This window comes from Microcaecilia unicolor, chromosome 4 (assembly GCF_901765095.1).
Source record: "Microcaecilia unicolor chromosome 4, aMicUni1.1, whole genome shotgun sequence".
Lineage (NCBI taxonomy): Eukaryota > Metazoa > Chordata > Amphibia > Gymnophiona > Siphonopidae > Microcaecilia > Microcaecilia unicolor.
In genome coordinates, this window is record NC_044034.1 from 172,477,840 (window position 1) to 172,491,558 (window position 13,719).

General features: G+C 39.9%; 1 protein-coding gene across 1 annotated transcript in view; it reads right to left on the minus strand.

Moving 5' to 3' along the window:
• MICAL2 (microtubule associated monooxygenase, calponin and LIM domain containing 2) overlaps positions 1-13,719 on the minus strand; it is a 357,507-nt gene that overhangs the window by 194,086 nt on the left and 149,702 nt on the right. Inside the window, 2 exon segments of the mRNA XM_030200975.1 lie at positions 2,989-3,057; positions 12,824-12,921. Of these exon segments, the coding sequence (XP_030056835.1) occupies positions 2,989-3,057; positions 12,824-12,921 (167 nt within the window).

The window sequence follows — 13,719 nt, forward strand, 5'->3', positions numbered from 1 at the left end:
TTTCTGATCTGATGGGAATAGAGAGTTCTATATTTTGACTCCAAGAATGGGGAATAGAGAGCTGAAAATCTTCTGATTTCTAATTGTCTTTTGGAACTGTGATGCTAGCATCAGTTGTTCTTTTGGTCTGTTAGACTGAACCAAACGTAGCGAAGTGGTCTTAGCAGTTCAGAGGTGAAGCCCTGTAGGGTTTGAAAAACTAAACAAGCAGCTTTGAACCTGAGTCTTTCCGCTATAAAGCCCTTCAACAGAGAACTGTGCATTGCACAATCAGGAAGGGAAGAGGGCAGAAACGGGAAAAGATGGTTTATGAAATGGGCAAATGTCAATCAAGTATGAGGTATCATTTTTTTAGATTTTCCTGACATGAACAATAAAAATCAGATCTGCAATTCAAGTACTACAATTGCAATGTTAACTAGAAACAAAACAGCGAAGATGACTAAAAAATAAAAAGGACTATGCTTCGAGTAAAAATCAGGTAGAAAATCAAATTTTAATGGTCGATAAACAAGATAAAAATATAAATCTACAATATCAAAGATAAAAAGTACAATTGGATGGTCGATGAGCAAGACTCGACACAGCTGTGTTTCGGCCTATCAGGCCTGCATCAGGAGTCTTTTAACCATCAGAAATGACAAATCTTGTTTTCATCTTTCAATGATAGATCTTGTAATTGTGCTGCAGCTTCTCTTGGATCAACCTCAAATAATGCTCTTGTGGATTATCTAATCTCGAGTGTGAACCCGATCTGATCCGGGTTCACACTCGAGATTAAATAATCCACAAAAGCATTATTTGAGGTTGATCCAAGAGACATTGCAGCACAAGATCTATTATTGAAAGATGAAAACAAGATTTGTCATAGTTGATGGTGAAAGATATAAGAATTGACATATCTGATGGTTAAAAGACTCCTGATGCAGGCCTGATAGACTGAAACACAGCTGTGTCGAGTCTTGCTCATCTACCATCCAATTGTACTTTTTATCTTTGATATTGTAGATTTATATTTTTACCTTGTTTATCGACCATTCAAATTTGATTTTCTACCTGATTTTTACTCGAAGCATCGTCCTTTTTTATTTTTTAGTCATCTTTGCTGTTTTGTTTCCGTTTACGTTTTTTGCGAAGACTTGTTTCTTCTGCTTTTGCATTGTTTCAACTGGAAACAAAAAAACATAGGGCCCAGGGATATTTCAAAGGCAGTGCTACACACTGGCAAGTGAAAGTCCCTGGTTTATTCACCAAGTCGGGTCTTCTGCTCCCAATATTTATTGGGGTTGTGAATGTTGAGAGACTGTGTTCACAACACTCAGAGTACAGGGATCATGGTCACTGCTCAACAGTGGCACCTAGAAGGTAATTAATTTTTAACAGGGTGCCTAGGTTAAGTAAGCTAGAATTCAATTTTATTTATTTAATACCTCTTTTATCAAGCCACGCAGCAATGCCAACAAAGCCCAATGCCACAGAATATTGTCACTTTTACAGATAAATGGACACTTACAACACATAAGCTGCAGCAAAATGCCTAAGCACTTTTCTGTAAGGGTATGTAGCATTCACAGGGGGCAGACCATGAAAGGGGAATGGGAGGGGATGTCACTTATGGGTGCAAGTTATAGAATATAGTAATTTATGTGCAGCTTTGGGTGTCCGCAGTTACACCAGGTCGATGGCTGGCATAATTGCAAGAGCCTATATGTTAGATGCACCAATGATGTATTATGATAGAACAATATAATGGAATCTGGGTGCCCAGATATTGTCATAGAATAGGCCCTCACCACAGTGCATCAGGGTTCCCAAAAGGATACACCACTTACAAAATTACCTCCTGAAAGTTTTATGGAAATGAACCTGAGAAGAGAACTGATTGCATATGTCAGGGGACAAACTCTATTCGCTACTGTTCTGGGGCTTTTCTAGCTCCCTGTTTGGATGGAATGCAGCACACAGATACCCGAGGAGTGTTTCTCATTAACCAATAATGGTTATTTTAAAATATCCACTCCTGATTCTTATTAACTGTCAAATGTTACCTCAGCAGACAAGGTACAAATTAAACACAGACCACATATTACCCTTTTTAAGGCATTCCTTTTAGAAATGGGTATCCACTGTGTGCTTGAATCTAACAGGACATTTATGGTGAGAAGCCCAAAAAGGATCCAGTTTTAAAAAACATGGTCCCAGATCCTATCTCAATAACGTACAAATGGCAACACACAAATCTGCCCCTGCTCTGAACATATACATTTGTCCATGTACACACTTTGGGGGGGAGGGGGAGATTCTACATATGACACCTAAAATATCCGAGCGGAAACAATTTCCACCTAAGCATATTCTATTAGCGACGCATAGATTTAGGCGTGGTATTTAGAATACACTTAGTTGATATCTCAGTGCCTAAAACTATGCAAGTCCATTTACACCAATGAAAACATGGCGTACATCCTGGCACATACATTTAGGCGCAGAGGGCCATATTCTATAACTAAGCGTGTAAATTTCAGAACGAACATGAAATGCCCATAATCATGCCCTTTCTTTTCTGCACACATTAGAAGTTAGGCGCAGTATGTTATAGAATACGCTTAGCAAATGTGTGCGTAAATTCTAATTATTGCCCATTAGTTCTCATTATTGCTTGTTAAGTTCTGTTATCAATGCTAATTAGCTTGTTAAGTCAATTAAGTTATGTGCATTGTTATAGAATCCACCTGGACTTCAGCGCAGATCTCCAGGCGAACTATGTAGAATCCGGGGGTTCTGTCAAATATGCTTATCCCTTGCAATTCTGCCACCACTCAAGCTACATCCTTGGAAATGCCTATGTGCAAATCATGTGTTAAAGTAAGTGCATACTTTCTGTGCAATTTTATAAAAGCCCTGTCCTGCATGCCATACAGGCTTTACACACAGAAAAAAACATTCTGAAATGACCACCCCATCAGCATTGCCCATTACAGTACCAACCTCTTCAAAATTATGGGCACCCTTCCGCCTTCTCTTGTTCACTTCATTTTCTTCAAATCTTCTTTCAACCTAACCCAGGAAAGAAATGAGCAGATTAGTACGCCAACTGTCTTTTAACATCCTTATCAAGCAGTCAGTTTGCAAAGGGTTTTGAGAATTAGGGCAATTCTACAATTCTATAACTAGGCACTCATGGGTACACAACCCTGTGACTTAAGAGCAGAGAAAGGTAGACTTACAAGTATAAAGCACACTAGCAGCTATTCTGTAAAGGTGTGCATATATGATATAGTGGGCAAGTCACATAACCCTCCATTGCCCCAGGTACAAATAAAGTACCTAAGCCGCATTGAGCCTGCCATGAGTGGGAAAGCACGGGGTACAAATTAAAAAAAAAAAAAAAAATGCAATGGTACATATATGTGGGCAAAGCATGGAAAGGGCACACAGAGTCTATTCTAGTACAGAACCTAGAAGAAAAGCACCAAGGGCCGTCAAGTATGGGACAATCAAAAATCCTTTATTAATAAACCTGATAACGGGCTGTGTTTCAGCGTAGACACGCCTGCGTCAGGGGTCCAATGAATTGGACTCGAGAAATATTTCAAAAATAAGACCATACAACCACAGCTCACTCTGGCCAACAACCACAGCTTTCCAACGTAAAGGTAAGAAGTGCACTGCCACAAACCGGCATCCCCACATTCATGCCAAAGAGGCTGCTATTCCATGCCCTTTCCATGCTCTGCCTATCTTCATGATTGAGGTCTACAAAATCCTGAGTGGTGTAGAATGGGTAAAAGTGAATCAATTTTTCACTTTCTCAAAAAGTACAAAGCCCAGGGGACCCTCAATGAAGTTACATGGAAATACTTTTAAAACAAATAGGAAGAAATATTTTTTCACTCAAAGAATAGTTAAACTCTGGAACTTGTTGCTGGAGGATGTGGTAACAGTGATTAGCATACCTGGGTTTAAAAAAGGTTTGGACAAGTTCCTGGAGGAAAAGTCCATAGTCTGTTATAGAGACAGACATGGGGAAGCCACTGCTTGCCCTGGGATTGGTAGTGGGGAATGTTGCTAATATTTGAGTTTCTGTCGGGTACTTGAGACCTGAATTGGTCACTGTTGGGAGCAAGATACTGGTTTAGATGGACCATTGGCCTGATCCAGTATGGTTATTCTTATGTCACTGTTGGCTGCCATCACCACACACTAAGTAAATGCCAGCATATACTGTTCATAGTGAATCCTTGATCCTTTTTATGAGTGGTGCAATTTGGGTTATTCTTCCCTATGTGCATCACTTTTTATTTGTCCACATTGAATTTCATCTGTAATTTGGATGTCCAGTCTCCCAGTGTTGCAAGGTCACACTTACTTCTCACAATCCACATGAGATTTAACAACTTTGGATAATTTTGTATGTTCTGCAAATTTGATGACCATATACATTGTTCCCATTCCAGATCATCTTGAATAAATGTGTTAAAAAGCACCAGACCCAGTAAAGATTAACATTTTATGTATCTCTTTTTAGGCAAAAGTTGTGAATGATATACAGTTTCATTATATTGTTGCTCTTCTGACCTTGGAGTTTGCACATTTTCTATTTCCTTGAGAAAATTTTTACAAAGTTCCCACCCATATACTCAACCATTACACACAGAACAATGTCTGGTAAATTTACAAAAGACAAATCTTTAATATATGAATTTAAACCACAAAGGGGGCAACTGGAGTGGAGGAGCAGCCTAATGGTTAGTGCAGCGGGCTTTGATCCTGGCAACCTGAGTTCAATTCCCACTGCAGCTCCTTGTGACTTTGGCAAGTCACTTAATCCTTCATTGCCCCAAGTATAAAAACTTAGATTGTGAGACCTCTAGGGACAGAGAAAATACCTGCATATAGGGGATATTTTACAAAGGTGCATAAGAGCCTACAGACATCCAGCGCATGCCAAATTGGCATTACCACCTTGCTACCACGTGCCCCAGGAAGTAATTCTGAATTTGGCGTGTGTCGAAAATACACAGCAGAAAATATTTTCTATTTTCTACCACATGGAGCTTACCTAGTGGTAAACAGCAGTGGGAGTGTGCTGCATGCCTACCGTCCAGGTAGCGCGTGAGACCTTACCACCACCCATTGACTTAGTGGTAAGGTCTCAGGCCAAAAATCGATGCCCGTTGGTTTTTATTTTGCCACACGTTCATTTTCCGACCCCTTAAAAAAAGGCTCTTTTTCCAGGACAAGGTAAAAACTGGTCTGGCATACGCCTAAGATGAGCTCACACTGCCGCAGGCCACTTTTTGCTGTGGCATAGTAAAAGGGCCCCATAATGTGTACAGTGCTGGGTACATTTGGAACACTACAGAAATGATTATTATTAGTAGTACTAGTCAATAACTGGGTGCCTCCATAAAAGCACTCTGAGGCCATATGGTGGAATATTATAGAATGGAACCTGGTCACACAGGCCTGGCTTCGATCGCCTCCGGAATCCCGAATTGGTTGAGCTGCGGTTTGGCCACGATTCTGTCGGTCCCCTGGGCCTTTCAACTCTTCATTTCACCTGACCAGTGACGCCTCCTATCCAACGGACCAACGGCTGAAGGGCTCTTTCCTACTGATGGGCTTCTTGGCTATTCGTAGCATGAGACTGCCTCCTGCACTGCACTAACTTCGTCTTCACTGCTGTGCCTGATAGGAGAGGTTAATGAACGGCCCCTGGCTGCGATGGGAAAGTCTTTGTCATGTGGCCTTCTCGGCTTTTCTGCTGGCCTGGGGTGATCGTCTTCGGTGATGCTGGCTGCTGGTCCTCTCTTCTGCAGCTGCTTCGTCCCTGGAGAGTGCTGCTTGCTGAGGGGGCCCTGTTTCTTCCTGTTCGCAAGATCTGATTTAACGGCGAGTCAAGATCTGATTCAACTGACACCTGATTTTGGACTCATTACTCTTTACTTTCTCTTCTTTTTGATTTATTTTCCCTGCCTGCTGCTTATTTGTTTAAATATTGTATTTCTCTTCCCTTTCCTTCTGCCTTCAATTGTAATTGTTTTCCTTAGTTCATTGTAAGCCGCTCTGGGCCTGCTTTACGTGGCAAAAAGCGGGGTATAAATGATCTAAAATAAATAAATAAATAAAATACTTCTGTAACCCAGTATCAGCATTCCTTAACATTTAGGTGCCCGCAGTTTAAACCAGCCATAAAACTGTCATAATTGTGGGTACCTAAGTGTGGCATAGACACATGTAATTTACCATATTTTGTAAGTCATGTGCATAAGTAGGAACCCTGCTCATGTTCCACCATACATACGCTCCCATTGCAAATACACGCTATATAAGTTACAGGGTATTTGCAGACACCCTTCTAGCACTTAAGTGCACATATACCCACGTAAGTGCTAGTATTCTAGGCATTTATGTGCTCAATGGACATGCAAATGCAGGAACCTAGATTACAGGATTGTCCTTAAAGTAATCAACTGCCTCAATGTTCTTGCTTTGGATTTTGCTGAGAATAGCTGGCAAGTTTGAAAAGCCATAACAATCCTGGAGAACTAGAATCCATCTACATTATAGGTTTCTTTAGATCAAAACAAGATGCAGCACATGAACTTTTGAGATCACATTGGTGAAGAAACTGATCTGTCTCAGAAAGCTCATTCATTGTTTTGGTGGTTGGTTCACTGAAAGACCACAGGATCTCAAACAATCTGGCTCCATGGCCAACATTTATCAGAAGGAATATAAATTAGAGGCTCCTTAATAAAGTGCATTTCAAATATTGGTAATAACCCGTGAAATCTTCTGCATTTCAGATTTTTGGGGTTGATGAAATTAGTCACCAGGCCAATGGTTCCCAACCCAGTCCTCAGGGTACATGTGGAGGGGCATTTTCGAAAGGGACGTCCAAAGTGCGATTTGGACGTCCTTGCAAAACGTCCAAATCCAGGTGCGGGGAAACCCGTATTTTTGAAACAAGATGGACATCCATCTTTTATTTTGAAAATACCATCAGGGATGTGCAAATCCTTAAATTTCGCCTTCCCTAGATATGGACGTTTCTGATTTTCGGCGATTTTCGAAACCAAAGACGTCCATGTCAGAAACAACCAAATGCAAGCCATTTGGTCGTAGGAGGAGCCAGCATTTGTAGTGCACTGGTCCCCCTGACATGCCAGGACACCAACCGGGCAACCTAGGGTGCACTGCAGTGAACTCCATAAATTGATCCCAGGAACATAGCTCCCTTACCTTGTGTGCTGACTCCCCATACCCCCCCAAAACCCACTACCCACAACTGTACACCACTACCACAGCCCTTACGGGTGAAGGGGGGCACCTAGATGTGGGTACAATGGGTTTCTGGTGGATTTTGGAGAGCTCGCTGTTTCATCCACAAATGTAACAGGTAGTGGGGGTATGGGCCTGGGTCTGCTTGTCTGAAGTGCATTGCAGTACCCACTAAAACTGCTCCTGGGACCTGCATGCGTTGTCACGGACCTGAGTATGACATCTGAGGCTGGCACAAAATATTTTTAAAGATGTTTTTTGAGGGTGGTAGGGGATTGGTGACCACTGGGGGAGTAAGGGGAGGTCATCCCCGATTCCCTCCGGTAGTCATCTGGTCATTTCAGGCACCTTTTTGTGCCTTAGTCGTAAGAAAAACAGGTCCGGGTAAAAACGTTCAAGTGCTCGTCAGGGACGTCCTTGTTTCTTTCAATTATGGGTCAAGGACGTCCAAGTGTTAGGCACGCCCCAGTCCCGCCTTCGCTACTCCTCCGACACGCCCCCTTGAATTCTGGCTGTCCTTGCGACGGAGTGCATTTGGAGACGTGCTAGATCAGGTTTCAATTATACTGATTTGGATGTCCCTGGGAGAAGGATGCCCATCTTCCAATTTATGTCGAAAGATGGACGTCCTTCTCTTTCGAAAATGAGCCCAATAGCCAGTCAAGTTTTCACAATGCATATGCAAAAGATAGGCTTTCATACATCGTAGGTAGTACATGCAAATTTATCTCATGCATATTCATTGTAGATATCCTAAAACATCTGAGTGAAGGCTTGTGACCTGGATTGGCTACTGCTAGAAGCAGGATACTGGATGACCTTTGGTTTGTTGCAGTATGGCAATGCTTTTATACCTATGGGTTTGTCCTGAGGATTGGGTTGAGAACTCCTTAACTAGAGTCATTTTTGACTAACCTATCAGCAGGAGATTTTTACTACATATTGGAAATAATTACTTACCCCCCTGTTTACTAAACCATGCATTAATGCTAACACAGCCCATGTGAATGAGCTGTGTCGGCATTAGCGCAGGGCTTAGTAAACCGGGTTAGGTTTTATCTGACTGATCCATTTTCAGTGCTACTGTCTGACTGATCCATTTTCAGTACTACTGTTTTGATGCTGGAGTATATAATAGTTTATGCTGTAATTATCTATAATTTCCTTATTGGCTTACTAGTCTACCTTCACATTACTGCTTTTTTATTACCTAATTTAAAGGCCAGTTTTGCACAGACCAACTAGGTGGGGGGCAGAAGGGTGTATGAGTGAGGAGTACACAAATTTCCCAAAATACCAATGTTGCAGGAAATACACACCTAGTTTGCAGCATGTACAATAAGAACAGTCATTTTAGAGAAAATATGTTCAAAAATAAAAAGGCCCCATTGCTGGCAGATACCTGTATAAACACCAAACTTTACAAAGTAGGATATGCATGGAGAACTGATTGAAAAGCCAAGCTAGAAAACTACATTAAAAAAAATATGTTAAAGGTGGTTTAAGCACCAAAGAGGAAAGCACAACTGCCCTCTCAATCACTCCTGCAAACTTCAGGCCCATACAAGCAGTTAGTTGATACTTATGCATGCCTCAAACCACTTGTAAATGCTGATGTCTACATTTATTTTTATTAAGTTTTCACTGATATGATACAGATAATGGATCTAAGTAAATGCAGGAACAAATGAAAAAAAAAAAGAAGAAATAGAAAAACTACATAAGCATAGTTGCATCAAGCCCACAATACAGAGAAGCAACCCAATTACCAGTTGCAAGAAATACAACATTTACAATACAAAAAAAGAAAACAAATGAATCAAAGCTTGGCTAAACTACAAAGAATCCTTTTCAAGTATCCTCGCCTGCTAGAAAACATTATCCTGAAGCTACAGTCTTCATTGAATTTTCTTCAGAAAAAGTTCTCCAAATGACTAGGATCAAGAAAAACATAAGTTTGATTCTATGATTTTTTTTTAACTATGCTTGAATTTCCACTATGAGACTGGAAATATATGCATACTTTCAAGGCCTGCTTATACCATACTTGAAACACACCCTCCTCAAAACTGTGCATGTACAGACATATAAATAGCTTTTCTAAAATTATTAAAAACATTGGGCCATTTACATGTGTAAACCTGCTATTTACATGTGCAAATGCATGCTTTCTAAAATGACCTCATTGTTCTGCCATTTGGTTTAGAGCACAGAAATAATCTGTCAATTAATAGGTCTATTATTAGAATCATTAATTTCAGTCATTTACTGAAAGTGTTTACTTTTCATGAAGTTATTGTTTTTGTGTTTTATTTATTGCTCTTTTTAATAGTTTTATGTTTAGTTTGTAGTAATTTTATAATTCTACTATTCTTCTTTGCATGTTCCATTGTATTTAATTCTGCTGTGCTTTGTTGGAAGCCTATGGAACAATCATTACATAAATACTTCACCAGATGATACCTCTTTCAAGAAAAACATGCTGCATTTTTGAAGTGAAATCTGCTGCTTTTCCTTTCTCTATTTTCTCATTTCAAAAAAGGGGTCAAAAACCCTGACTTCCCCAGGTCATAACTTCTTGAGGAATTTGGATTCTTAGCCTGGGAATTGCTACATTACAGATTACCAGGAAGGAGAGCTGGGACCAGTGGATATTAGTAGCACCGAAGGGGAGAAATATTTTTTCCTTGTAAGGATGGAAGAAAACAATGATTGGTGAGATCATTGGAAAACAGAGCTTGACAGAATAGCAATTCAAGAGTTTTTAGGCACCTCTGAATTTTCTATTGGACTTTTTCTTCTGCTTTTTTTAAATTATGCTGTTTATCTACTTGATTATTGTTTTTCTGCATTTGTATTTCTCTGGTGACTCTGCAGAATGATGGTTTGACGAAGTCCCAGCTGTTTGTCCTTCCTGACACTAAGTAAACAACGAAGACTATCTGAGGAGGCAGAGCAGAGTGAATCCAGGAATAGAACAAAAAATGCTGCAAGAAAAAGGCTCGAGTACCAACCACTGTTTCCCTACTATTCTGCTAATGAGACTGAAATTAATAAATACCAGAATGAGTGTAAAATACATAGCAAGGGAGGGTAACCATATGATTATCTTGGTCTCTTTTCTCAAAACAAGCCAGTGTAGCCTTTTAGATAACATTTAATTGGTGTCACACTGTGGAAATGTACTGGTTTCAAATGATTCCAAGCTGTATCAGAGGAAGAATGTACTGTACATCAGTCTCAGGGGGCAGGAAATGAATAGCAGAAAAAGAAAAGCATTTAAATAAACGTTTGTCGTTATACGGACTAGGTTAAGGATTGCCAAGCTTTTGGCCTGAGTGCTACACGGGGGTATGGATGACTGGCTTGGGCAAGTTAGGCTAAGTGGATTCAGTACCTCTCCACTCTTATCTCTCCCTACACTCCTCCCCGGGAACTCCGTTCACTGGGTAACTCTCTCTTATCTGCACCCTTCTCCTCCACCACTAACTCCAGACTCAGTTTCTTTTATCTTGCTGCACCATATGCCTGGAATAGACTCAATCTCTGGCTGTCTTCAAATCTAGGCTAAAGGCCCACCTTTTTGATACTGCTTTTAACTCCTAACCCTTACTCACTTGGTTAAGTACCCGTATTTTATCATTCCCACCTTTGCTATTCCCTTATCTCTTATTTGTCCTGTTTGTCTGTCCTAATTAGATTGTAAGCTCTGTCGAGCAGGGACTGTCTCTTCATGTTCAAGTGTTCAGCACTGCGCATGTCTTGTAGCGCTATAGAAATGATAAGTAACAGTAGTAGTAGTAGGGGGAAGGGGTAGAGGAAGCTAAGCCCCATTAGGGGGATTCCCAATATTGTGTACAGTGCTGCGTATGTCTAGTAGCGCTTTAGAAATGATAAGTAGTAGTAAGTAGTAGTAGTAGTGCTGGGATCTAACTTGCCACCCAGATCACACTTCCTGGTCAATCAGTGCTCCTGAGACCTAAGTTGATAGAAGTTATAAGAAAATAAAAAAGATTAATGAAAATGAAAAGATAAAATATAAATCAACTTATGAAGTAAGTGGGTCATTTGGTTTGTAAATTAAAAATATCACAAAAGCAACCTGAAGAACTTGAATATAATTGACATACGAATATAAGAATTGCCATATTAGGTTAGTCCAAAGAACCATCAAGCTCAGTATCCTGTTTCCAACATTTATCAATCCAGGTGACAAGTACCTGACAGAGTCCCAAAAAGTAGCAAGATGCTGTATCCCTATCTATGCAATGGCCTTCCTCCAAGTCTACCTTAATAACTTCTTATGGACTTTTCCTACTGGAACCTGTCAAAAACATTTTTAACCCCAGCTTTTCTAATTGCTTTTACCACATTATCACATTCTCTGGCAATGAATTCCAGAGCTATTTCCTCCTAACTTCATAGCACATCCCTTGTTTTTGTACTTTTTGAAAAAATGTATAATTGATTTGCATTTGCCCATTCTACTCCACTCAGGATTTTCTTGGCCTGTATTCTTATCTCCCCTCAGCCAGCTCTTCTGCAGGCTGAAGAGCTCTAACCACTTTAGACATTCTTCAAAGGGGAGTCATTCCATTCCCTGTTATCTTGGTCACCCTTCTTTGTACCTTTCCTAGTTCCTCTGTATCTGTTTTCAGGGTACAGCATCATGAATTAAAAACATAATACTTGAGGTGTGGTTGCATTATGGAGTGATACAGAGGACCTATGATATCCTTTTGTTTTATTCTCTACTCTTTCCTATGAACTCCTAACATTCGCTGTGCATTTTTGCCTGCCATCACAACATCCAGTAAAGAATAAAGGCAACCCTATAATGCACTGATGAATTTAAAGTGTGCAAAAGACAGTAAGGGGGTATATGAATTCTAGCCTTGCAGTGCACAACTTCAGCCCTCACAAACAATAAATGAGTCAGATTTTCAGGATATTCACAATGAATATTAATCAGGTATATTTGCCTACCTTTCATCCAAGAATGGGGTCATTTTGAATAGCTAAATTATCCTGAAAGGCAATTTGTTTTTGCATTTCTGCAGAAAGGCAATCTTTTTTTTTCTTTTTGTATCACTGCAGAAGTGGAGTCAAATACCCTTTCTTCTGGGCTAAGTATAGAGATAACTAAAGTGAGAAGAACAGGGTAGGAGTTCGATATCTCCAATGAAGCTAAGGAAATGCTTGTACAAAATGTTTCCCAGTCTCCACATGGCACCTGTCCCATCTGTTTACTGGTTTCATGTATTTCGCCATGCAAAATATAAGCAAATCATTCCGTTTGCACCATTAGCCTTAAGTGTACTAAAAACACATTGTAACCGTAGTGAAAGGCAAAGCTACACAAAGTTCTGTAATGGAATAGAAGGGAAACAAAGAAAATTCCTACATGTCAAGGACAAACATAAGATTACTAATGCATTGTATCCTTTGCTACACAAAGAAAGAAAGGAACAAATTATAGGAGGTAAATGCAGAGCACCAAGTAAAAATTTGTTACTGCATAAGAATTCAGCCTTACTTTCGTCAGTCGCTTTCTTGGGGCTGTTAAATTGATATAATTGTTGAAACGAGTTGATTTTGCAGAATAAGCATCTCCATTTTCTCTGCTTGCAGGATCTGTGTAAATATGAGACAATCAAGATAAAAAGGACATTAGAACTAATACAGTTACAGATTATTCTAGTGCACCGTAAGCAGAACTCAAATGTCTTATTACCAGGGTTTTTATTTTAGCTGATCTTGGGTTCAAGAAGAGAAATACACTATTTCATATTTTTGCATTGTTTCCTTTGAATGTGGATTTTCATCTGTGTGTGTTATTGACTATGAGTGACTGGAACTGCTTGTGGTTATTACCTAAGTTGTTTTTCTATAATTTATTCTGCATGTTGTGTTGTGCGTTTATAATATACTGCCTTTCTGTAAATATAGTCAAAGCGGTTTACATACACTATTTTTGCAGGTTCTTTTCTGTCCAAAATGGGCTCGATGTTTTATTGATTTTAGTGTAAATTGCCTTGATATTGATAAGAAAGGCAGTACACATATCAAGCTGAAAAAAACCCCATAAACCATATTGATCTGCCAACATGAGGAGGCTCATTGATAGAAAGAATATGGACATCAAAACATCTACTCACTAAGGGGGTCTTTTACTAAGGCACGCTCATGTTTTTGGCGCACGCTAAAATTGTAGGCGCTCTAAATGTCACAGATGCAAACGTACTCCTATCGGCATCTCTAACATTTAGCGCGTCCACAATTTTAGCACGCGCTAAAAACGTGAGCGTATATGTTGGGTGTCTAATTATAGGCATATTTTCAAAGCACTTAGCCTTCCAAAGTTCCATAGAAACCTATGGAACTTTGGAAGGCTAAGTGCTTTGAAAATATGCCATTAAATCTCCTAAATCA